The 27734-nt window shown below is 42.3% G+C and overlaps 1 protein-coding gene across 2 annotated transcripts in view; it reads right to left on the bottom strand.

Moving 5' to 3' along the window:
* Window positions 1-27734, bottom strand: part of Sema5a (semaphorin 5A) — a 480974-nt gene that overhangs the window by 8971 nt on the left and 444269 nt on the right. For both annotated transcript variants that reach the window (XM_051151031.1, XM_051151032.1), the window contains exons 17-19: window positions 7750-7975; window positions 5051-5269; window positions 779-949 (exon numbers count right to left, since the gene is read on the bottom strand). In XM_051151031.1, the coding sequence (XP_051006988.1) occupies window positions 779-949; window positions 5051-5269; window positions 7750-7975 (616 nt within the window). The remainder of the gene's footprint in view (window positions 1-778; window positions 950-5050; window positions 5270-7749; window positions 7976-27734) is intronic.

Raw genomic sequence — 27734 nt, 5'->3', positions numbered from 1 at the left:
GTATGCATCTAGAAATTCAAGTTGTGCATTGATCCACGCAATGGAATGACTTTTTCTCTCAAGGCATAAAAGACTAGTTTTCGGAATTATTATGAGAATTTGCTATTGAGGCTCCTTTAAAAATATCTGAATTTTTAAAAAGAAAGATCTGTATGTACATGCTAACAAAGTGTTTCACTGTCAAAACTAAATCTAGAAAAGTGTCCCGTTTTCACCCAAGTGGTTCTGTATATCACAATGCCAGGTTACTTTTTGGGGAAAGTGCCGTCTGGTATATCCTACATCAAGCACAGGGCTCAGAGCTCCTCCAGCCATGGTCCTGAAGAGACTCCCTCCCTGCTACCACCATTCCCATGTGCTGGGCCGGGACAGGCTGCGAAACAAGGAGCCGCAGATGATTCTCTCTCTCAGTCTTGCACACCACTGTCTGAGTCCACAATTGTTTACTTGCTGTCCACTTATTTTCTACAATCTTCTCTCCTGTCCAGTTAAAGTTAGGTCCTTCCCGAGAGTCAGCAGTGTCCTTTAGCAAGGTCAGAAAAAATTAGAGTTTATTTCCTGGGTAGGTACTTTAGATGATCCGAAAAGCAACGTGAAAACTATTTTTCTGTAGGACAATGTGTTATAAAGTAACATTGGGGCAACAGTGTGAGGTTGACTTGCCGTCCACTCCGCTATTTCAAGTGTTTACTGTGACTAGTGATCTGTAACACCATCACTCATCATGAAGAAAGGTGAGTTTGCACTAAAGCCGTGCGCTCATCAATGCCTCCTGTACCTGGGCAGGTCTGCGTGTTGCAGAGTGCTTCCTCTGTGTGCAGTCCCAGGCAGATGTCCCCTCCGTAGGCCGGGGCGGGATTAGTACAGGAACGGGTTCTCATGTAGTGTCCACCCCCACAGGTTGCCGAGCATTTAGACCAGGATGACCAGCAGGACCACACACCGTCCACTGGGAAGGGACACAAAAACAAAGAACTTCTGAAGTCCCTGCAGATCAATATGACACACCAAAGATAAGACAGTGGTATACATAGCAAACGCCACTCATGGTGTGGAGGCATTTGATGTTTCTCATTTGGTGGTAGATACAGAGTTGAGGAATCTTTTAAATACTTTCTAATTGCCTTGTTCCTTCTTTAGAAAATATTCCTAAGCATTTAATTCCTAAGCACCAGCATGGCACAGATGTTCAAAGTAAGTGATTTGAAGTTTCTAGTCCTGGAACTAGAGTCATGATAATTAATATGAAGTAGCTAGCTAGTTCTCACTTTTGCTGGTTTTACCATCTAGATTGCTTGAAAAGACCAAAAGCAAGCAATTAATAATTCAGGTAACAGACCTCCTTTCAACTCACATAACTCTGTCACCCATGTTGGATTCGGCCCATGGCTTGAATTACCATTTAATGTGTCCTAAGTAAGGCCACTGCATGGGAAGATCAAACAAACACCCTGAAGCTTAGATCCTTATTTTTGAAATTTGTAATTTGCAATTAATTACAAAGAGTTGCTTTTGTTGAAATGCAATTTATATATTAAATAGCTCAATAGACAAGGGTAAAACAAAACAAAAAAAAATCATTGTTCTTGCAATTCTGGTTAAATATGTGACTGCTACAATAAGATAAAAACAGAGCATAGTTAGCCGTGATGAAGGAGAGCAAGATAAAGCTGCATAATTATCCCCAAACCCCTACTCCCCCCTCCCCCAGTGCCAGTCATACTGTGGGTGGTCAGAGAAACAATGTGAGGCATTTACAGCTTGTGAGCTCATGGGGCACATGTGGTACCGATGCCTCAGCATGCTGAAGCGTGGACAGCACAGGTCTACACTAACCAACTGTAGGCTTTTTCTTCTTTAATGGAGCACTAAGTAGAAGTTCCTTGTCTTCTGTCTCCTGCTGTGAAGGTCCAAGGACACAAGGATACTACAGATAGAAAGTACAGTGTCCCCAACAGAGCACAGGTTTCTGTATTGTTCTCTGTTGAAAACATCCCCCCCCCTCCCCAGAGGCCCCAGTTTGATTCACTGTGCTCTTTCATCAGATTCTCAGCGTTCCTTTCCCCTGGGTCTTATTGTTTACAGGGAAAAAAAAAAAAAAAAAAAAAAAAAAAGCCCCACAAATGGGACCTGCTGAATTAAATCTTATCAAATGAACTTATGTTTACTGTGCAGGGTTTTATGGGTGTCTAAGTACAACTCTGAAGTTGCTTTCATCTTATTTGAGTACATATAGCAACAAAGAACCATCTGTCGTCTCTAGATTTTGTCGGTTGAGGCCCTGCAGTCTATAGAGACTTTATAGCTAGATCAAATGCCAGGAGAAAAAGGCATGAGCAGAAACAGTCACGTGCCTCTCAGCGTTGAGATAAATTGGGCAGGAGCAGGTTCAGAAGGTGAAGAGTAGTCATTTTAGTATGTGCTCAGCTTTATTGTCTATTTACTTCCTATGTTAGTGCCACAGATAGAACAAGAGCTTCCAGAACCCAGGCAAGCATGCTATTGCTCGGCTATATTCCAGGCCCACCTATGCCCTCATGGGCTTGTATGCAAATGCCAGCAGAGGAAACTGGGAGCCTTCCTCTACTGTGCTTTCTCTGTCTTATTACCTTGGGATAGGAACTCTCAGTCAGATCACCATATGGCTAGGGTTTACTGACCCTAGCTCTTGGCATCTGCTAATCTCTGTTCTCCGTGTTGCTGTCCCAGGTATGTGCAGACATGCTCATTCGTGTGGACTTTAGAATTCAAACGTCAATCCTCATGCTAGCACACCAAGTGCTCTTACTCATTAATCTGTTTGCAATCTCTCAGAACATTAAGGGTGATGGCACTTCTTTTAATTGTTCACTGGGAATCTAGCAGGGATAAAAATATCAGTTTATCCAGGTACATCCCAGAGGCAGGTGGATCGCTGAGTTTGAGGCCATCCTGGTCTACAAAGCGAGTTTCAAGACAGCAAAGACTACACATAGAAACTGTCTTGAAAAACCAAAACAAACAAACAAACAAACAAAAAAAAGTTTATATTGGAAGACTATGATCTAAATTAGGTTAAAATTACCCTACATATGGCTTCCTTTGGATGTATTGCTCAGCCTTTAAGAGTGTGGAGGCTTCCTACCAGCTCACAGCTAATTTTCGGGTTATTACATTTTAGGAAATTTTATAGGAGTTGGAAGAAAAAGTTGATCTTCACATATTTAACCTTGAATTTTCCCAGTCCCTGGTAAAGACATGGACAATTCCACAAAGAAATCTTGGCTTTAAAAAAAAAATGAGGACAAAGTTATTTTAAGATATTCAGGCCATGTACACAGAGTCCTGGCTCAACAGCAAGTCAATAAAAATAAAATTAAAACTACCCACAGATGATGCTATCAAAGTGTCCCTGATATGGACAAAAAACATTTACCCTCAGGGACCAGGACCACATCCAAGCATCTCTAGGAATCAACATGGGCTACTTATGCACATAAGAAATTAAGTTTGTAGTCTAGTGAAGAGCGGGGGTGGGGGGTGGGGGGGTGGGGGGGAGGTGGAGGGAACTTGGCATTCCTGTGACATTCTCCTTGGCTTCAGTTCACAGCTCTGATTCAAATCTAGTGATAACGCCCACGCTGCCTCCAAGCACCCAGGGGAGGAATCTTTCCACACAGGCTGTGGGAAAGAACAACTCTGTGACCTTTCCCAGCATCTCGGCATCAGCTCGGCTGGGAACACTGTATGGGCTGAAGAGAAATATCTTGAGGCTGGAGAGAAATTCAAGTACACAGGCCTCAGGGGAACAGCACAGTTGTAGGAGCAAAGAAATCATGAAAAACCTCTGCTATCAGAGGAAACACATCACCAACAACCTCTGATACAGGTAAGTGGAAGGAACTAGAAAGATTATGTTGAGTGGTGTAACTCAGAAAGAAAAAGGCAATCGTTCTTTCACGTCTGAGGTCCTGAGCTCCAAATTGTCAGATATGAGCATATAACCTGGAGTAACTATAGAAACCAGGACGGCAGGGAGAGACCAGTGTGGAGAGGTGATGGTAGAGAGCAACGGAGAAGGGAACAGCAGGGTACACATGATCTGATGGTGGTGGGAACATGGGGACTTCAACCAGGGAGGGGAAACAGACACAAGTACAGAAATAGGATAAAATAACAGCAAGATGTCTGAGAAACTCATGAGGAGTCATAACTATGAGCTAGATACTTACAATACCTATAATAAAATTACGTATATAATTTTATAATATATTGAGACTTGGTGTTTAAGAGCCTGAGACTATGAGAAGGCCACGTGACACACAGTTCCACCCATCTCTAGAAGAGAATGCTGTCCATAGAGAGTTTCATTCATGAGGTGAGTTCCTTTACGCAAAAGGTGAGATGGAACTGGGAGCTGGCTGGGATCCCTGGTGGAGCACTGTAGCAGCTGTGCCTCTGTGGACTTGGTAGAGGCCATATTGGAAGGGCTGACTTTGTCTGCATCCTCAAAGTAGGTAACACTTATTGTTGGGACAACACATATTTCTGCAAACTACTTCAAAGAGCCAGCCTTCCAATAGTGACAGGGCTTAGATGGCAATATCTGAGTATGTGCTAGCTAGTTTTATGTCAACTTGACACAAGCTAAAATCATCTATGAGGAGGGAACCTCAACTAAGAAAAATTGCCTTCATAAGATCAGGCTATAAAAAAGCCTGTAGGGTATTTTCTTAAGTAGTGACTAATGGGGGAGGGCCTGTCCCATTGTGGGTGGGGCCATCCCTGCGCTGGTAGTCCTGGGTTCTATAAGAAAGCAGACTGAGCAAAGCCAAAGTGAGCAGTCCAGTAGGCAGTACTTCCCCATGGCCTCCGCATCAGCTCCTGCCTCCAGGTCTTAGTCTGCTTGGGTTTTTGCCCTCACTGTGTTGTGCCACCATCACTCCACACACTTCCTAAGAACATGCCTCTCAAAGGCAGAGTGGTCTCCAGTGTCTTCCTGTGGTTTTCAGCACTTAAAGGCTACAAGCACACAGCTGTCCCAGTCTTTCTCATACTGCCATTCCCTTACCTGGGCAGGGCAAAATGTTGCATTCCTGGAACTCCAGGGATGGGCCAAGGCATGGCATGCCCCCATACTTGGGTTCTGGGTTGTTGCAAACACGCTTCCGGTTTCGAATGCCCCTGCTGCAGTCTCTGCTGCACTGCGACCAGGAAGTCCAGGCTGACCAGGCCCCATTGACTGTATGGGCAGAGTATCTCCCAGCTCGTAGAAAGTCTCCAGAAAGGCCTGTCAAGGAAACGCAAACTGTGAGTCCGTAGGAATTTTTACTCCTGTGTAGGCTGTGTGCTTTTTGTTTAGAATGACCCTAATAGTCAACTGAACCCATTCATACTTCCAAAGCCAAACCCACTGCAGCTGAATGGTGGCCTCCTACAGCTCGAAACGCTTTCCTACAATCGCTATCCAACTAGGATGCACATGGCATGCCACCTGAGTGTGCCAATACGTTTGCAGTCAGCAAGTCCACATTGCAGTTCTTCTCTTTTTTGTAGAGGCCTCTATAGAGCGCCCCCACTTCGCTTCCCTTGGGAGTCCCACTGCGAACTGTCCTCATGCACTGAGGGGTGGTGCTCCAGGAAAGACTTTCAGCTGGAAAAAGGGACACACTTAGATCTGCTCCTTCACAGAAACCTTTTCATGCCGCAAAAGGATCAGAGTTAATCCCCCTTGAATCAACAGGCCATGGAGACAGCAGTCTGCTCCAGGGAGCTTGCCAGGACCCCCTCTCTGAATAACCTTGCCAGTTTATGACGTTGCAAGCATGCTTGCTAACAAAACGGAACCATAGGTAGTGGGATATGCTAATGGTGTTGGGGTGAAGTGGGTGAGCATTCTAAGAACATGTGAATTGGTTTTTGGAGACTACTTGCATGTCAGGTGTGCTCTGCATATTGTAACTTAACATCAGGCTCAGCGAAACTTTGTTTGAAGACGATGCAGCCCAAATACAGCATTAAATCCATTCAGTCTTTGTCTCTCAAATAGTGATATTTTCTTTTTTTTTTTTTTTTTTTTAGAGTATTTTAATGTTTGCATTGGGTTTGTACTAGTCATACAAAATGCTTTAGTTGTCTTTTTAAAAATTCTCTTTTTAGAGGTTATGTAAAATTCTTATTGATTGTTTCTTAAAACCTTAAGATAGTTTACCAATAATTTTTTTTGGGGGGTGGCTAAAGTTTCTCTCTGGAATGATTTTGAGCTATACATATAATCGCTTTCATTTAAACAAGATAATTTCTATTTATAATTTATTCTTACTCTTAGGAATTTCTTACTTTTTAAAATTCACTCTATTCTTGGCCTCTATCCTTCTCCTCCTCCCAACCTCCCCCTCCCCATTTCTCAGAAAAGGGGATACTCCCTTTCTATCCACCTCAGCTCATCAAGTCACATCAGGACTGAGCATATCATCAACATATTTTATCTCAAAATCTTGATTGAAATGGCAGAGTGCACACTTTTCAGTTGGGTTTCCTCTTATCCTTCTGTTGGAATTTCCAAGTAAATCTTTTCTTTGAGCAACAGCAGGTCTTTATAGAAGAGGCAAGACTGACTGTTATGTGCTGCTCATCTTTCAGGTCAGGGTGTTAGTTGGGTTGTACATTTACTTCCATAGAACCATCCATCAGAGTAGACTCCTCCCCCTTGTAGGAAACATGGAGCTGTGTTGTTGAACTGTAGGACTCAGACATCAGAAATAATGCCAGTACTTGCGAATATTGTGGATGACGGGGCATGCTTTGAAAGTGACTCATGCTTGATAAGAACAGTTGTTCCTCAGGTATCCAGGAAGGCTACCTGATCTCAGAGAAAGCATGGGGACCTGTGACATGAGAGGAGTGTGGCCTGTCCCTTGGAGCTTGACTTCGATATGAGAAGGAACTGACAGTGCTCTCTCTATGCAACCTTTCTGCATGTTGCATAAGTCGTCACCATCACTGGAGGACTGCCCTATGTCTCAACACCAATCTGTGAGAAAAACAATGGTTCTAGGACATTCTATGTTACAGTCATGTTGGGAGGACCAACTAAGATTGCAATACAGAGTGCTGAGAAATGCCCGTGAACGTCCTGTCACAAGACTGCGCTGTCCTTTTCATGATGTCATCCTCTAGAGACTCCTCTATGAGTGTCGCTTTCCTGTTAAAATCTAGAATTTGCTTTGTGCAATTACATAAAAGCATGAAAAAAGGAAGAAAAAGCAAGTAATGCCACTATTGGGGGAAAGGTTTAACTATTTCTGCAGTAGAGACAGCTGGACTCCCAGACAGACCTGCCTGAGGTGCCATCACAGGCAGTGTCCAGCCAGGGAGAGGGTGGGACTGGATCTGTTTAGAGCTTTCCACGCCACACTGAAGGGACTCACAATACCACTAGGACAAAGCACTATTAGTCTGATTGAATTTCCTGTTTAACTGATAAGTCACTTTATGGTCTAAATAATAAAATGTACTTCTACTGTTTTTGTCTACTTTGGGATTTTGCACAAAGGGATAAATCTAATTTTTAGCTACTATTTTTTTTTTTTTTACTTCAACTACTATTTTCATTATATTCTTTTATACTAAATAAATCTCAAACCAGCTATTTTGGATCTACCGTAAGCACAACATTGTTTGAACAGGGGCTCCCCCTATTTTTCTATTTCCTTAGAGACAAGGCCAAATGCTTTCCAAGGAGTGGCCAGTCCCCACAAGACCCCTCACCATCTGTGGAACATCCGCTGCTCCCATCGCTGGAACAGTACCGCATCTCAATCCTCTGCCTCCCGACCTCCAGCAGATTTGGATCGGGCAGGCGAGCTTTACAGGTGTACCGGAAACGCTGCTCATAGTGGCCACCATTGTCAGAGATGTTGACAGGGGTCCAGGGGGTCCATGGTGTGGTCTTCTTCAGCTCTGGGCAGGCATTGGTGTTACAGGGCTGGTATTCCTGGAGGAGAGGATACACAGTTAGCTCGGCGGGAGGGAGGTGGGAGACAAGAGGGGGCAGGACGACTCCTTTTTAGGGTATGTCATAGGTTCTCAAACGCTGGAGTCTTAAGACACTCAAAGGCACTTTGCAAAGTCAAAACCACATTTATGTTAAAGCGTCACCTAACAGAGCACTTAATCCTCAAATCACCTCCAAAAGATGACCTGTGTTTTGTCCTGTGCAGATAATATATAAAAATGAGACAGTAAATGGAATAGCATGTGAAAAGATGGCAATGTCTTAAAAAGACAAATGTTCCTTTTACATAGGTTACCCACAATGCTGCTTATTTTGGTGTTTGCGTAGCTATTTTTTTTTTAAATAGACAATAGAGTCAGAATATGTTCTTTAGACCCCAAATGATTTAGTTTGAGATCAATGGATGTAAGAATCCTTGGAAGCAGGTTCAGAGCACTGGAGCAGTGGAGGATCCACACACCACAGGGCATAATGTCCAGCCTGTAAGGTTGCTCTCTCTGCTCGTCTCAATAATTTGTAACATTTCTCAGTTTCTCCTCCATCCTTTCATGCCTACATATAACCACAGGCTGGAGGGTCTTGGAAGCTCAGCAGAGAATAGATTTGAGGATCAAAAGAGCCAAGGTGGGGCAGAAATAGGGGCATGGATGATAAAAATGTTCCTGGCACATTCACTTATGTACTTGGTAATAAATACTCTGGCTGCAGAGAGAAGCAAATAGATGACCTTCGCAGCAGTTCTGTGTCACAATTCCTCCATTTAGCCAGAAAGGTTCTTTCACCAGGAGAAAACTGACAACATAACATACCTGCTTATAATCATACTGTAAAATTTTAAATTAATGTTAAACAAATAAAAAGCAAGAGTTAAGTCATTTTCAGGACACAACAGCACTATTGCACTCAGGAACTCACTCACAGTGGTTGTGACTGTGCATACAAGACCTGCACAAGATCAAGCCACCCAAAATCCCAGCACAGATGATGGAGAGGCTAATGAAATCCTACCCCTGCCTGAGGCCATTGATGGCTGCTGGGAAGAGGAGCCAGCGGTTCTCAGGGATCTGGCCTCTGAGAAGTCATCCATGTTCCAGTAGATGGTCCTACACCCACATATGAGTAACAATAACCAGCATAAGGGGATGTGACAGACTTTCTAAAAAAAGGAGCACATGACATTTGGGGGAACTGTAGTCCGGATATAGGGGAAGAAATTATCGAGATGGAATTTGTGATAGATTAATTTTTAAGAAAATCATGCATGAAATTCTCAAAGAAAAACCAGTAGAAAGGCAAACTCGGGTGACGGGTGTGCTGAGGCTCTGCATTTTGGCACTAGGATTTCCTTTCTTTTTTTATTTCTTGTTGGGAATGTCATCATTTCCTTTAGTTGGCTTCTGTTTGTTGGAGTAAATCCTGCTGTGGCACTCTTAAGTATGGATGCCTTCAGGGCAAGCACCTCTTGCTTTGTTACACTCAAAGAACACCTACGCGCTTCTCTGCATTTAGATATTGGTAGAAATTTAACTCAAAAATGAATTTCCTTCAGGAAGCAACATTTCCTGTCTCCTTTCTTTCAGTGACAGTTGAGAAGTGCAAAGTTAGCTGATCAGTGACCTGCATTGGGGTTGTTTGGAAAACTATTTTAACCTATAAATTGATGAGGGTTTTCCCTTGTTTTAGACATTCTCTGGGTGACTTTGTTAAGTCTTCTCCATCCCATTTGTCCTTATTGGAATCGCTGTCATCTGGATGTGATCCCTTGGTGTCAATTCTGAATATCTCATCTTTTAACTCTTATTTTTTTACTTTTTTATTCTCCTCTTACTTTATAGGGAGTTTCCTAACTTATTTTTTTCCTATGTTGTTCCCATAAATAGTCTGGGCATAGACAGCCAGCTTTGCTTATCAGCCTGGACATTCCTGAAACATGATTTCTAAATGCCAACAATAGGCAAGTGGAGAGCAGGCCCCTTTACGCTCAAAGTCTGGGTGGTGGCTACGCTAAGCCTTTTCTGCACAGGTCCAGCTCTGTCAGTCTATATTCATTTTTTTTTTCACTAGGAACGATGAAATCTGGTTCTCATTCTTTTCTAACTTTCTGGCATTAAGACCTGAAAAACCAATCTCCCACATACAGAATTACCGAGTTCCTCGCAGCAGAGGAAATGGTCATCCCCGTGTGCCTGTGGCAGCAGCTTGAAGTGGAAAACTGATGAGCTCTTATCTCCTCATTGTTCTAATTATCTCTTTGTTGTCTTTCTTTCTCATAATGAGAAATGCTCAGGAGTCATGTCTGTACTACGGGAGCAATGCAACACAAGACATGTAAAACTACTACAGCTGTTGCTCCGACTTAACACCATTCATGCCAGCTCACACTATCCTTACTCCAATAAAAATAGAAACATGGATGACTTCCTTTTTCTCTAAGGACAGTAAAATTTTGGACGTTGTCTCCTAAGTAGAAAAACAGCCCCAGTGAATGCTGTAAACCCACATGGGCAAGAAGGTGGAAGCAGCATGTGCGTGCTCCCCCTTGAATTTGGCATAGAGACGATCAGGCAGAAAAAAAAGAGTAAGCCCTTAAAACCATTCTGTGCCTAATGAGAGGGATGCTGGGTTGAAAGAACCACACACCACCATTGTCTGATGCCTATGCCGGCTTGGCTCTGTAAGTGTTCAGAAATTCCTTGATAGAATAGACTTAAAAATGCAGTTGAGGGGTTGACTTGTCAACTGTGCAGTTCCTAAGCACCAACAACTTCAACGTGGCCTGTAGAATAGTACATCTTTATAAGCTATGAGGTGACTCCCAATAAGCCCCAGCTTCTTGCCAGATGATGTCCAACCTTTGAAATCTGTGGGTGGTACTTGCACTTGACAGTGGGCTCCTGTGTCTTGGCTGGCATCCGTCAGAAGGACAGGCTGTCAGACACATCCGTAGCAGTGAGTATTGTTCACTGCAGCAGAAGATCAATTTGGACTCATTATATCCAAGTCTCCAATAACTGCATCTGTCTCCATAGTTATTAATACGTCAAAAGTTGAGCATGCAACCCAGGACTTGGCCCATCTGCCTCTGAGGATGGAACGTACCTGCGTTTGCTTGATGTACCGGCTTAGAAAGGCTGGGGAATGGTGAGGCCAGTCTGTTTTAGCTTAACTCCCCAAATTAAGCAGTGATTCAGTTCAATGTATATGTAACGGTTTACTGCTGCAAGGACGATACAAATTTGAAGGACTAGCATATCATTAAACAATAAGGAAGTACTGACTAAAAAACAATTTTAAGGAGTTAATTACTATTATTTACCACATATGAGTCTTACAGTCCTGGTAGAAATTAATACAAAAAGACACCTAGTGAGGCAATTCTAAGAAATTCCTCTTAATGTGTTTACCATGCATTCTCTATCTTAGTCAGGAAGGCTAACACCATTCCTTTATAATATTAATTCAGAAATCTGTGAGATGCTCAACTGCTCCTACCACGCCCAGTCCTTACTTTTCTGCTAAGTTCTGTGAGTTCAGCCTTGTGAGTTCATCTCCTGCCTCCCTCCTAGCCACCTCTCTTCTTCACACACAATCACTCATCACATCAGGCTTGTGTTGGAGAAACAAGGCATGAACTTCACTAATGCTCAGGCGCCGGGCTAATTTCTGCCTCTGATGATACACTGTAAGATTGCAGGTAATAAACCCTTTTCCATTTTTTATCTTACATCACTAGTTTGAAGCACAGTTACACAAATTTGCTTGGTGAATGGGTAAATGGCGTTGATCAAGATTTAGATAAGCCTATTCAAGAGGCATCCACATAAATTTGGGGAGCAAATTTGGATAGTTGAGTGGAGCCTCTTGTTTTGCTGTTTATTTTTTCCTTGGAAAAATCTGAAACGTTTTATAGATTAAAAGTAAAGTAGAGAGATGGAAATGATCCAAGAAGACTTTTCATGCCATATGCTCAGCACAAAGTGGGAGAGCATCCTTAATGTCATTTCATCAGCAGCTGGATATTCAAACCAATTTATGCTCGTCTGGAATCCTTGTGGTTTCCATGTGCATTCCTCAAGTTCTTATTCAGTAACTAAGCTTGGCATGTAGAGACAGAAGGCTAGCCTCCACAAGAGAAACAACGAAATGCATCAATTGTGTTAGCCAAGTGCCCAACCACCTGTGCTTGCTTGTGCAGGCAAATAGACCTGAGACCACAAAGGAAAGATTAAAAGGAAGCTGCTAGAATCAGTTTAGTGATACCTAGTACTGTAGACAAGAGAAGGTCATTGACTCAGGCTAATATGGTCTCGAAGTGACCCACTCACCACCGAGACAGAGCAGCAGAAATTATGTCCTTTGTCAAAACAGCCCAATGGAACATGGAACAACATGAGAAAGTGATTACTGCATGACGGAGAGAAATGAAGGAACCTGAGGAGGATTGCAGTAGTCCTAAAGCGGTTCCCAGCGAGAGGCCCAGGGAATGAAAGGAATCATAGGTTCAGAACTGGAAGACGTGGAAGTGATGTTGATTGGATCCAGTCAGAAAGGAGAGACATGCATAGGAAAATACAAAAACCAAACTAAAAAAACCCACAAAAACCAGAGAGACAAATAGCTCCCCATCTCCAAGCATTCAAGTGAATAAAACTAGTTGACTTATGCAAGAAAGTTCGGAGGTGAAGAAGAACTCACACAGGAGAAGGAACTGCCTATCCGAAAAGATCAGACACACAGGAAGGGAATAGTGGCAGCTCCCACAAGCAGGGGTGGATAAGCTTTGAATCCTGAGGCCATTATTTGGGTACCAGGAAGAATCGCTCTTCTTCAGAGAGGAAAATTTGCCAGAGACTTTTGCCCTGTTCCAATGAACGGTTGTAAAAGGAAGAATCCAAATCATCAAACAGGATTCGCATAATTTAATTACATACGGGCAAAGTACTCTGGGGTGTATTTTTCTAATAACAACAGCTCAGATGTAGGTCAGACTTACAATATCAAGCATTCATTCTGAAATTACGGTTCGCCGTGAGTTAAAACCCCGCAACCTATTGTGAAAACTCAGTCATTTGAAACTGATGCAGAAAACAACACAGGTGACAGAAACTCCAGTCAATAATACTGATGGACTTATTATAACCTTGTTCCATGTGTTCCACACGCCAGGAGAAATACGGAACATATTAAGTGGTGGGCCAAAAGATATGAGGAAGCATGATAGTGACATACTAACTGTTTACAATACTTGCAGAGGATTTCAAAAGGGTGAGTGAACCCCAGATTACTTTGTAGGAACAACTGTAATATAACATCAAAACCAGATGAAGACTCTAGACAGACTGAAAATTCAAGTGTGCATCTTCAAAGACATAGATGCGAAAGTTCTTAACAAGAATTTTCTAAATCAAACACGAATGTGCATGCGTATATATTCTGTATGCATACATAGCAAGCCCTTGCGCATGTTGATATCACAGATTTTTATGTCTCTAGCATTTGGGTGCTTGGAACTGAATAAAGCTATTAAGTCATTGTGGATATATGCCTCATATGTACAAAGCCTGTGCCATCTTTTCCACGATCATTTGTATAAACATCTTTGCCCTGTTTGTTACAGTGACAATACCTGGCATTATATAAGAGGTGCTGTTTTCCACAACATAGGCAGCCAGCACGGCAACGGCATGCTACAGTGCCTGTGTGTATGTGCACGTATGAGTGAGCATAGTCCTCATCCTTTATGATCACGTGATTCCCTTATAATCAATGTCACTGTCTAGTGTCTGTGTGTTTTTTTATTAATTTATTCTTGTTACATCTCAATGTTTATCCCATCCCTTGTATCCTCCCATTCCTCCCCCCCCCCCCCCGCCCCTAGTGTGTGTTTTTATGCTGGTTCAGGCTCAGAACATGAAGGAGTTACAATCACCTTCCATAGAAACATGAACAGTTCATAGGTCACTGGGTGGAAGAGCATGCTTCTGGGTCAGTTCTTACTCTGTGTAATCCTCCTGAGGTCCTTAGACACAGGGACTCATCTCATCTCCTGCCAGCTGTGTGCTCAGGCATGATGGCCTCCTAATACCAAGAAGCACTTGCACACCGAGATTCAGGCAGCTACTCCAAATACCACAGTGCATGCCCTTAAATGAGGTACAGAATGTGAAAGGGTACCCCAAAAATCAACTCTAACACTACACCCAGCTCCCACCGGTAACAGACAGTGGTGATGTACGGAGCCCATAGGCCATTCCTGCATTCTTCCTGTTCTGCTGTCATCCAAGGAAGCACAGCGAAAAACAAAAAAAAAAAAATGTGTAAATTGTGTCATGGCAGAAATGAATGATCTTACATGGGAAACCAGTTGTACTTTCCCTATCCCACAGCAGCAGGCATTTCAATAGCACCCCCTGGGTAGCAGCACACTTTATGATATCTCATAGGCTTTAAAATATAAAATTAGCACATGAAGTGTTGGGTATCACAAGGGAATTCTCAAGTAAGGGGTGAATTAGTAATTTCTCCTTCAACCTCACCATCTCCCATATATTCCTATTAGTGCCTTGTCCAAGCCGCAAGTCCACTTCCGTTTGCACAACAAACCTATAGTCAGCATTATAATAAACAGGGGAAATCTGAGATATTTGCATTTAAATCAGGAGAGAAAAAAGAATGCCCATTCTCATCTCTCTTATTCAATATAGTGAGGTAAGACAGTAAGGCAAGAAAAAGACATAATAGGGATAAAAAATTAAAATAAAAAAGGATGCAGATGAAATGATTTTACAGTTAAAAGGCTTTAAGGATTCCACCAGAAAACCCTTAAATGTGATAAACAGTAAAGTTGCAAAGCCCCTACCCCTTTAGTCCTCCTGGCCTCTGTTGTGTCTCCTGTAGTCTTTGGGGCCTGTGGGTTTCCATGGCAAAATGTGGGAACAATAAGTATCACAGCTGCTCAAGAGAAGGGTGAACTGAGCCCAGCACCTCATGGGAGTCCACGGTGTGGTTGCCCGAATAGGAATGCCCCCACAGACTTAAATGTTTCAATGGTTGGGTCATAGAGAGTGGCACTATTAGAAGGTATGGCCTTGTTGGAGTAGGTGTGGCTTTGTTGGAGGGAGTGTGTCACCAAGGGGTGGAATTTAAGGCCTCAGAAACTTAAGTTCTTCCTGTTCCCTGCAGATCCAGACGTAGAACCTTCAGTTCCTTCTCCAGCGCCATGTCTGCTTGCATGCCAACCATGCTTTCGGCCATGATGATAACAGACTAAACCTCTAAACTGTTAAGTCAGCATCAATGAAATGGTTTCCTTTATAAGAGTTGTTATGGTCATGGTGTCTCTTCACAGCAACAAAAACCCTAAATAAGACACATGGTAAAAACTGGGAGTGATGGGCATCATAGTGACCCCAAGGGGGAAGTGAGCAAGCCCAGCACCTCAGCATGTCCACTACGCATTCACTTTCTACCAGCAGCCAGTCTGGATTCTTCCAGATGCAGAATAACAAACAAGAACTCCTGTGCTTCCTTACATAGAAAGGATGTGGAGCATGCGTGTGCATGTACATGTGTGTGCTTTTCCTATGTGCAGTAGAATGTGTGTGTATGCACATAATAGTGAGCTGGCTTGCTTCCCCCACACTGCTTCAGACATTCTTTCCCGTACTTCCGCTGTAGACAGATCAAGAGAATAAGAAAATCAATGGTGCTGCTGGTGTCCTCCTTTATTGCGAAGGCTCTGATTTGTAGGGCCTTTTGCCTCTACAAACTTGCCTCTCAAATGAGGAGATCCATCTATTCACTTTATTCTCTCACTAAAATGGTTTTAAAGTCTTAGTTTCCAGGAGTGAAACTCAACAATGCAGACAGTTATTTTTTTTTCCCCCCTCTGGCAAATGTCTTGCAATAAGATGAGAAATTCCCTTCGGATAAAAGCGCACACATGCCCTTGAAGGAAGTAAACAGGTGACCTTAAGCTCAGACACCCTCCCTTTCTTTGGAATCCTATATTCTCTCAGGGAAAATGTTTTAGTATGCTACCCCCATTGGAGAGCCTGCATAGACTTTAAACATTCTTTTCAGTGGTCTGACATGATATGAGGTAAGGTGAGGTTGTGTTAATGAGACGAGGCTTTGACAGAACTCTCCTGGATCTTGCTTTTATAGGAAGACATGAGAACTATCACCCCAGAATATTTTAAGGAAGTAAACAAAAGCCAAGACCAAAACAACACTTGTGTGGCTTCTCACCAGAAAATTGTGTTGGCCGTGAGCTCTTCCACATACTTATAACCTTTTTTTGTTTGTTCAGTTCTGAAGGGCTGTGTATTTGGATGCAATGAGCTGAGAAAGCACACATGAAACCATAGAAACAGCTCATCTACCAGCCAGCTCATCTGTTGCAGACCCCTTCTCAATTTGATTATGAAGCCACAGCTCTGATTGGAGGAGAGCTTCCACAGAGTAGCCACTCACACTGGGAGAGGCAGGTTCTAAGACATCTTCAGGATTCCTCTCCCATGGTCACCTCAACTGCATGACCACGTTCCCTAGAGTGTCGGCGAGATCTGTGGTATGATGGGTAGTGTGTTGTTGATTGGGTCACAGGATCTATGATCTCCTACAAGTAGACCAGCGAGAGTTATTTCTGCTTTTTGAATAACCAAGCTTCCATTTTCAAAGCTTTTCCTAAAGTGGGTCTCTATACAGAGCTAATCAATGTCATAGAGAAAGTTAAGACCATTTATTTCATTACCTTATTAGCATTTATGAATTATAAAGAACATCCTGAATCCCCTATTCTCATATCCTATTTCCTGCCCCAACCGCTTTCCTTTCTCTGCCTTGAAGCCCTCCTCCTATACATAAAGACACCCTCTGCCAAGAAAGACCAAGAACTCCGCCTTAAACAAAGATATATGGGGTTCATAAAATGAGAAATAATAGAGTTGGCATAAGAACCATTTTCATTCCCTCAGAGATGTCCAATACAAATTAAGGCCATGACTGCATCAGCTCAGCTAATACCCATCAGACATGATACTACTTTAAGATAAACTGGTTTTCCAAAGGGACCAGTGACGTTTATGTTGGGCGGATTCCAGAGCTGGCTTCACTGGCCTAAATAGAAATCAGGAGTATAACCATACAAGTTAGCCTTTTCTGCCAAATGTATCTAGAATTTCAAAGATAGCGAATGGGACCATTTCTTCATCAAATTCCTAGCATACTGAATCTACAGTCTGTCGAGGAAAGCCATCTAAAGAATCTCCTTTTCCATGACTCCTTGTGAGTGCTGGACGTGGAGAGAAGTGGCACTGTATAATCTTTCCTAGCAACAGGTTTTCTTTTCTGAGTAAACTTATTGAAGTCTGACAAAGATGAAAGGTTGGTCAGTCTTTACTCTGAAATTTTCCATTCACTCCTACGTTTATCTGTGACAAGCAGGAGGGCCTAGCAGCATCTGTCTGCCCAGCATCCTAGTGCCTCAGCTGTCTCCTCTGTAAAAAAGCAGTAATAACATCACAAAAAGAACAATTTATTTGTGATTTGTACTTGGCAAGCACAATAATGAGTCTATACCAAATCACAGACTACCCAGTTTATGCGCGGCACCTTTGTTCTACACAGCGGTAGAAGCACATACATCATGTGGAATACGGAAGTATTGGGTGTTCTCCAGGTGTGGCGACTAGAGAGACTACTACCTCACGAAACTGTAGATTGTCACAGCAACAGGTAATTGTCACATGGGGGCTCCATATAGCAGAATGTGTTTATCTAGCTGGGAAAGCCAGCTTCAATGCAACTTAGCCCCATGTTCTTATGAGGATCACTTCATTCTGTGATGAGAACATGTCGTAGGATTGATTGTCTTCTAAACTGGCTCTTACTTGGCTTGATACAAAGCTGTCTTCTTACAGGCTGATAGTTTAGATAAAGACTTCAAGCCCTAAGAGACACCAGTATAATATTTATTTAATCTAAAAGCTTCATATCATGAATGATGCATCTTGAGTGAACGCAGCTAAGGTCAAGTCCTTGCTGCATTTCATTTCATTTTGGGGAAATATTTAAAACCCTTTTTTGTGCTCTATGCTCGATTAAATATATTTGAGAAACTAAGAACATACTTTTAATAATCGACATATTTCTCAACTAAAATCACCATGGAATTACATTTCTTTTTGCCCCCTTGGAAATTTTACTATTGAAAATTATGTTCTTTTTAAATTAAGTCTACTTAAATTACTTTCCTTTTATGAATGACATTGATTAACTAGAACTCTCTTGCCCCAAAAACCTTTCTGCCAGGATCTACAGATGATGATCCAAATATGTAACCTTAAGCTTTTATGTTTTTCAAACTAAAAGTTCAAGTAACGTTGCCTAAATGACACTTTCTTTAACAACATTTTAAAAAATAATAGTTCATGCTTTCCAGCCTTCTATCCATCATACATCTCTCTTTCAACACTTTTTGGGCATCTACACTATATATAAGAAATACTTAAATATTAACAATGAAAAGAAATATATAATGTTCCAGGCACATGTGTGAGAACGTGGTGGGCTGCGCAGGTGTGTGTTAAGGAACCAAGAAGGAAGAAGCACTTGATATTGCACTGATTAAAACTCCAGACAAATCCCAGGCAGTTCTTCTCTCAGATCCTGTATCCAACAGGCAGACCTGATTTCACGCAAAGGTGATACAGTCTTCCTCAGTCTCAGCAGCAGAGATGGGATGCAGTCAACATTTTATTTGCTCTGAGCAGCCAGTTCTGGTTAACTAACCTTGCCATGACTGATGCTAACACAAAACAGATGGAAGAGTTTCATATAATCTTTGGCATCCTGAGAAACGTTTAAGTTTCATCTCAGAAAATAGGTTTCTCTAATTGAAGTAGTAAGCTGTAAAATAGTCAAGAATAATTATCAATTTCATGTCATAAGGATGAAATCACTAGGGATCTGATTTTTATAAACATTCAAGGTGTGACGAATGTCCATGCAGGATTTGAAATGGGAGCACTGAATGTGAGGGTGGCCTGTCCTGAATACACGGTCATCACAGAGAGTCAGGGTTAATTCCAAGACCACAGTCCTGGGTGGGGCTCCTTCTGTCTAGGATTGCATTCTTGGCTTTCCTCTGTGAGATGAGAGTAGCTTATAATCTTCCTGATACCAGTACTCTGTCTACAGGAAGTGACATCATAATAGAACAATTTGCCTGAGCACTTTTGATGGAATTATTTCTAAGATGAGCAATTCTTTCTCTCTACCTTACGTCCTTGTGGCTGCATTGAGGATGAGTTTATTCATTCCGGTTATTCTTTCATAGCCAGGGGTTCCATGCTATAGACTGAATATACTATAAAATTTCTACTTGTCACAGCATAGAACATGCAGCCTTTGTCACTGATCCTCAAACAATAAAGTGCAAGTATTTGTGGAGCATTTACATTGAATTAGGTATTATAATTAACATAGAGATTAATGCAAACATTAGGACATTTCACTTCAGAGGTGCAGGCATCTTTTGATTTTAATATCCAAGGGGTGTGTGTGTGTGTGTGTGTGTGTGTGTGTGTGTGTGTGTGTGTGTGTGTGTGTGTGTGTGTCCTTGAATCAATCCCCTTCAGTTACGGAGGAAACACTGTACTGACGATACTATTGATATATTACATTGTTACTCATATTGCTGCAGTTGCTCATATTGCTCTTTTCATCTGTTTTGATTTTACTTTCATTTGTTATAAATTGTTGGGCAGCATTTCTGCAACTTCCTGCGATCTCATAGTCATGGTCTCTCTATCTCACCACTGTGGCGCTTTATTAGTTATTTCTCTGCTGCTGTAATGAAATACCATGGGCAAAAGCAAAGTAGAGGTGAAAGGAGAGACAGACAGTACTGCACAGGAGGAAAGGTATGGCCGCAGAAGTGTGAGTCTGGTGGGCATTGAGGGGGCAGAAAGATCAAAGTTCGTCTCCCCACAGGAAGGAAAGGGGAGCTTTAAACCTCAAAGCTAGTCACCAGTAATACATTCTCCAGAAAGGTTTCCTCTCTTACAGGTTCTGTAACCCTCCTCCCCCACTTCCCCAAATAACACCACCAACTGGGATCAAGGGATTAAATATGTGAGCCTATGGTGAACACTTTACGTTCCAACCATTGTTCTAGGAAATAGATGCTTATGCCTATTGGAGCAAGAGTCAAAAGGAAAGTCTGAGGGCATCTTAGTCTTTGCTCCATTGTGGTATCAGCAAAATCCCTTCCAATCACCTGCTTTCTTCACTGAGTCCGGGTCCAGCTGACATCTTTGCTGCGGCTGCTTTCCCACAGAAGATGCGCTGTACTTGAGATGCTCAGGATGCTTCCCTCGAATTTATATGATAAGCATTTCCAGATTTTTAAATACTCTGCATATGGCAATGATAGAGAGCAGCTTATTGATATTGACATTTCCTATAAGATAATTGTCACAAATTAATGTGTACAGGCTACTCCACATGATGGATTTTATCTGTTAAATATAGCTTGGGAATCTTTCTACTCTACGCTCTTACAATGTAAAGTGGTGATTAAGCAACTAAGTCAACTTCTTCCAGATCCATATTTTAGTCAGAGGTATTTATCATAATATTTGCTGTAAGTATATTCTTAATTTCCAGGTGTACAGGACCTCTCCTTTCACACACACACACACACACACACACACACACACACACACACACACACACACACTTTCACATATTGAAACAAAGTCTAATGGAGGTCACTCATTTATAGTTTTCTATACTTGGAAATATGGGCAGAAATCTCGTCACAGTTATAGGGGAGGGGAGTAGGGGGAAAGCGGGAGGGGGGAGGAATGGGAGGATACAAGGGATGGGATAACAATTGAGATGTAATATGAGTAAATTAATAAAATATTAAAAAAACCAAAAAATAAAAAGCATAGGCGTACGCTTTCCTTCAAAGTCAGCCTTCGCGTCTGTGGAAAATGTCCCAGCAGAAATACTTAGAGTTCTGATTATGAGTAACTTTGAAACTTATTGTCTCTCCTAGGGAAACGCTGTAACATTTAAGCAATTGTATTGAATGTTTTTGTTTCAATACTACCCACTTAGACAAAAATTGCAGGGGGTGATGGTGTAAACATATATGTTCTCCCAAAATATGAATAAAGTGCCTCTAAACTGCTTAATTTTCTTACAAATATCCATGTATAAAAACTTGGAAGACTTTCTCGATGTGACTAGAAATGTAAATGTTTTCTTGTACTGTAGTAAACTGTTATTTTACAGTGTTTCTTGGGACTTGGTTGCAATTTGAAATGTCCTAATCGATCTATAACTGCAGCATTAAAAAATGATAGCACAGGGACATGGTAGGTTTGTTCAAATAAGAAATATATGAGCATCCACTGTAAATCAGCAATCGATAGTCTAAATATGTATGTACACACACACACACACACACACACACACGCATGCATAATGCACTAGTAGGTTCTAGTACACAACAGGTATTGCTGTCAGTATTTTTACATCTTTGTAGCTTCACTGTAGCACTGAACCCAAACTGCTTAATATCTCAGGTATCTGAAAAATCTGCTCAACTGTACCTCAGTCTTTTCTGTCCTCCTGGTCCATGCGCTCACTGTCACTGCCCTCGAGAGGCATAGAAAACTCTGTGGCGTGGGCCTCTGCCACTCTGCTCATGTTGCTGTCTTCTATGTCACCAACTCCAAGTTTATATCTACTTGAAAAGATTACTTCTGCATCCTACCACTCTCGCGCAAACCATTGGAAAGAGACAGTGCTCAGTGAGCTGTCTGCACAGGCATCTCCTTCTTAGATTTTGAGGTTCAGATGGTGACAATATATTTCTCATTCCTCTATCTCTAGCCAAGTGCTGCATACCTGCCATTTGTCAGCAGACACTTGGTAAACATCAGCTATCAGAGCCCTCCCACCCTCAAACATGACACTGACGTGGTCCAAATGCCTGAAAGCAAACCACAGTCCAGTGGGTGACTTCTGATAACTTACAATGGTATCTACCAGCTTGGGAGCTCTGACAGTCCAAAGAAACAAAGATAAAGCTTCTGTGGACTAAACGGTAAGAATCCAGAAGTCAGTCCATTTAGAAACCCCTTACAAACTACGGCCTGTTGAGGCTCAGCATGGTTCCATTCAGCGGAGACTGCAGTATGGAATGATACACGGCATCTAATGAACAGGCCTCCTCTAACACTTGCCATCCTTGGAGACATGGGTATGAGAGGTAGCAGGAACCTCCGGGATACGCTATGCCCAAGCCTTCGCATTCTCACTCCTTTTACTTTGCCTTGATGAAGGAAGGTTTTTGTGGTCTCCAGCATTAGTAGTGAATACTGACAGTGCCAGCAGGGAACTTCATTCTGCTCTTTACTTTAATTGAAAGGCCTGTGTTGCTGTGAACCTTTCATAGGCATCATCTGTCATGAGATAGGTGGAGCTGCTTTCACTCTTTATTGAGCTCTGTTGGTAACCTCTTATGAATGAATGTTGAGTGTTATCAAATGTTTCCTCTGTGTTCGTTGAAATTACCACAACATTTTCCCCTGGCAGTGTCATTACTGGAAGATATGTTCTTTCCAATAGCACTCATTTGAGTCACCCACAAATATATTGTGAATATGAATACTCACAAGTTAAATGAGAACATATTCTGTGTATGCATGTATATGTAAAACCTGGTGAATTTGCTTTGTGCAAGATATCTACAGCTTGTGATCTGCAGAAAAGAAGATCCTTCGTGGAGATGTGCAATAGGGAAGGAGCTAAGGGAGCTATAAGATCTGTGCAGGGCTATCTGTACTCAGAAAAGGGTATTCACTTCTGTTCTAGAACACACTGACAGTTGCCAAGACCTAGGCGTGTGCTGTTAGGGCACTTGGCAGAAGAGATGTGTTTTTAACACCTGTGTTTACAAGCTGCAGATTCGGCTTGTTCCTGGCCACATCTACTTCTAATCTTCAGGGACGACATTATTCATTTAATCCCCATCATCACTCCGCCGCTGGTCAAGACACACTTGTTACAGAAGCCTTTGCTATCAAACAGAACTCTCCCTACTCAGGCTTCTGCAGCTAGCTTTGCTCATTAGCAACACTAGTTTTGTTTGTCTGTTTAACATCTTATCCATCTAGACCATAGTCCAAAGGTGCTCAAAGAAAAAGGCTCTGAACAATGTAAATGAGGCAGCTTAAAATGTCGCAACAACTCCTGTCTGCATGCCTCCTTACAAAGACAACGGAGGCTTGAATACTGTGGAGAGACCTTGAATTTGCATTGTTGGCCCCAAACGAGGGGCATTTCTACCTCAGTTGGAATGGTGCTAACCTTCTCAGATGACACCTAACAAATCACTCTCTGTGCGGTGGTCACTTCATGCTAGGCCCTGGGAAATGGTATGAGTGTTGAATGAGGCAGAGTCAGGCCGCCTGTGCCTACGAACACTGCGGTCTCCAGGTACTCTGCACCACGGACCACTAACACTCTAGCAGTGAAGAACACAAGAGAGTGCTGCCCTCTCCTACATCCTTTATTTCTATGCTCTCCAGGGAACTGACTTAGAAACAGTCAAAGGTGCATGGCTAGGATTTGTAACTGTGACAAGCAAGTCCCTGTCATGCAAAGACACTAGAAAAAGTCCCAGCTGTAGTACTAATCCTGTTGAAGATGGTCACGTATAAAGACTCTCTTCACTCTCTCTCTCCTTGCCCAAAGTACTTATGTCTGAAGTTAACTCAGCTTCCCCCCAAACAAGCGAGCAAAGGAGGAAATGCAGTAAGTTCAGGCATCCTTACAGACCCACTTAAAAGAGGCCTCTCCTTCATTAGCAGGCAACAGGAAAATTTGCTCAAGTTACATGGCCTATAGGGTACATTTTTGGGAAGAAACAAAAGAAAACAGCAATGAAAAAAAAAACCAATCAACCAACTGACCAACCAAAAATCCAGACCAAAGCAAAAAGCAAACCAAACCACCACTAGCAAAAAAAAAAAAAAAAAAAAAAAAAAAAAATTAAAAACAAGGAATTCCCGAAATTTGTGGATAAATGGATTGAGCTAGAAATGATCATAATGAGTGAGTTAACCCAGAAGCAGAAAGAATCAAATGGTATATACTCACTTATATCTGCATACTAGCCCAAGGGGCATGTCCCACGAAAGCCTTCACTTACCAGGAAACTGGGACAGAGGGGAAGGCATCCTATTGGGACTCTAAATGAGAGACGCATGGGAGAACAGCAAAATAAAAGGATCCAGAGGGTCCTAGAAATCTACAAGTAGAGCAATATGATAGGCAGATTTGGGCCCAGGGGTCCCGCTCAAACTAAGGCACCAGCCAAGGACAATACAGGAGGTAAACTTTAAACCCCTTCCCAGATCTAGCCAATGGTCAGAATATTCTCCACAGTTGAGTGGAGAGTGTGATACGACTTTCTCACATACTCTGGTGCCTCACATTTGACCATGTCCCCTGGAGGGGGAGACCTGGTGGCACTCAGAGGAAGGACAGCAAGTAGCCAAGAAGAGACTTGATACCCTATGAGAATATATAGGGGGACGTAATCCCCCTCAGGAACAGTCATAGGGGAGGGGAATAATGGGAAAATGGGGGGGGGGAGGAATGGGAGGATACAAGGGATGGGATAAACATTGAGATGTAACAAGAATAAATTAATAAAAAAAAAAAAAAAAAAAAAAAAACCAAAACTCCCAAATCTGGAAAAGGTAGCAATTGCCCTAGTTTTACAAATTTACAGTTGCCATGAGTTGAAATAGGCTTTTTATCACCCAAATTCCCCTGGCTGTACTGTGAACCCAGTGCTGAGAATAACAAACAAGGCCCACTGTTAAGCAGGAGAGCTGCTAGCACTGGAAAAAGCAAGCTAAATCCCACAGGCCTCCCAGTGGGCTTGCAACTTCTGGGCAGCATTAGATAGAGTGGATTACAGAACTCCAAACCAGTGCCAATGGGGCTGTGTTTGTATTTCCATGTTAAGCACTCATTTGTTAAGTTATGCCTAAAAGACATGTTTTTTGTTTGTTTTGTTTTGTTTCCAGCAGGAATAGCAGAGCATGGGAATCCTTCAGGCAAATTCCTGTTCTGTAAACTAAGGAAGTTCCTCAGTGGTCATTGACTGGACATATAGGATCTTCAGGGCAGAGGCAGATTATGCTCAAGGACTCCTGGAGGAATTCCAGTGATGGAGCCAGCATCTCGAGAGGCAGCAAATGCTTGAGTGACACATGAAAGGGAGCATTGGTCCTAAAAAGTCTGAGCCATCATGTAGATGCAGCAATGATGGCCTGCTTTTCCAGGAACTTTGATTTCATTCACAATAAACATGAAAGTCCTAGCTTGGTCCTTCCAGCCTTACTTGAGAATGGTCACCTGTACTGTTTTGTGGTCTTCCTAGCTGTGTCTCTTTCACTGGATCCCTGTTTTTCTTCTTGTTCCATCAGTTCTGAGTTGACCTACCCATCCATACTCAAAGCTGCATCTCAAACTCAGATGTGCTAGGACTTGCTCTTTGAAGGAATGAAGTAGGGATGGTTGGGTAGCTGTGTATGGACCACTGTGAGGGAAGGTGTTTGACAGGTGATGCTCCAAACACATGCCAGGGTTGGTGTGTTTAAAGTTTGTAAGAAAGATCTCGGACACTGGGATGTGTGACACAGTGAGCGGCTAAGCAGGATTTTGTGGGACAGTCTTTATTTCTGATGTCTATTTAAGTATTGTTCCTGGACACATGATACATTCTAGGAAAATCACTGCCCCAGACCACCTATTATCAAGACCAGTTTTAATGTTATAAAATAAAAAAAGCTAGAATGAGTGTTATGGAATGGTCCTCTTTGGGATGGGACTAAGTTCCATTGTATATGACATATTTTAGAAAGGCATTTATCTAGATTTATTTTTTTAATTTTAAAAGTGCCCTTTGAGATGTGTGAAAGGGCCAGTCCTGCTTATTCAAAGCCGCAGGATCTCTATGACAAACACAACAAACTGGGAGGAGTCCTGGTGAGAGTGCAATATTTATGGATTCACAGAAGCCAGAGACCTCGAACCAGACCAATGACTCATTGCAATGAACATTTGCAAGTGAAGATATGTGGACAAAAGGGTACAGTATGGGACACATGGTGACACGCTACAGCTTCTATGGTGAGATGTTTTTCTATGGTTTGTGTGTATGTATGTGTGTGTGTGTGCGTGCTTATTTTGGGCAGAAGGTTGGAAGAGTAAAAGGAAGCTTTGAGAGGATGAGGGGATGAAGAGGACCAGAGTGCATGATGTGAAACTCTCTCTCTCTCTCTCTCTCTCTCTCTCTCTCTCTCTCTCTCTCTCTCTCTCTCTCTCTCACTCACACACACACACACACACACAAATAAATAAATAAAAAAGAAGTTCCCTTTGAGGTTGGAGAAATAGAAATCTTAAGTGAAGTTGAAATAATGACAGAGGTCAAATGCATATTGTCTACAGGTGTGTGCACACACTGAAAGTACACATCTATACACGTGTGTGGATACTGAAATTACATATGACTACATGTGTACACACACACACACAGAGAGAGAGAGAGAGAGAGAAAGAGAGAAGAGAGAGAGAGAGAGAGAGAGAGAGAGAGAGAGAGAGAGAGAGAGAGAGAGAGAGTTTTATAGGTTCTTTTACATCCAATATGATTTTGTTCCTATTACAGGAAAATTATTTGAGGTCTGATGTAGCTGCATCTGCTGAATACATGAAAGGATTTATGCTGTAGTAAGCAGGAAAGGTCAGACGCTCCACCAGTGTGACTGTAAGAGAAGGCTCAGGGTGGGCAGGCAAAAAGCCTGTTCAGGACCCTCATAAATATTAGAGCTTACTCTCCATGGTTGCATTTTGGAATTCTGTATGTGATGCTCATGGTTTCAGTCTCAGTGTGGACAGTCCCTGCATATGTCCAACAGCCTTGACTCCCACCCACAGGGTACCCATCCCCCTCAGCTCTTGCCATCTCTCTTAACTGCTCCACTGCGTCTGTAACTTCACTGTTCCAAAGCTGTTTGATTTGATTTGTATTCTTTTATCCCAAGCTGGAAAGCAGGCTCCTTGATGATAGAAACCTTCCTCTATCCACCTTCTTCATTCACAGCCCTGATTCTTTACACACAGTATGTACAAGGCATTTCCTGGTGACTAAAGACAAGGAGAGAGGACTGAACGTTATGCACAGCACAGGGAACCTGACTTCCCTGAATCCATCATTGGAATTTCTTTTTTTTCCTCACGTAAAGCTATTTAGAAGTGAACAGCACCAGACGAGGTCACTCCAAGGAGTAGATAACTTAATTTCCAAAGTAGGCACATGTAGCAGACTGAGTTCTGCCCTTTTTCTTCAGTTTCAGATGCCATGGCCTTATCACTAAAAGCTGTTAGCAGTTGCAAAAAAGATAAGACAAAGATATCCATTAAGTCAGCCTTCTGCTGAAATTGCCTGACAAACGCGACAAGGTCTTCCTTCTGTCTGCATTCTCCCTGCTGCTCCCGCTCCTTTTGTCCCTCACTCTGTTAACTTTGAGAGACTTTGGTGTATTCGTTTCTTGTTTTCGAGTTGTAATAATTTTTTATCGCCCCGCACAAAACTCAAGTCCTAGTGGATTAAAGACCTCAACATAAAACCAGACACACT

The sequence above is a fragment of the Acomys russatus genome, chromosome 9 (genome assembly GCF_903995435.1).
Source record: "Acomys russatus chromosome 9, mAcoRus1.1, whole genome shotgun sequence".
NCBI classification, from domain to species: domain Eukaryota; kingdom Metazoa; phylum Chordata; class Mammalia; order Rodentia; family Muridae; genus Acomys; species Acomys russatus.
This window is presented reverse-complemented; position numbering and strand designations above follow the sequence as displayed.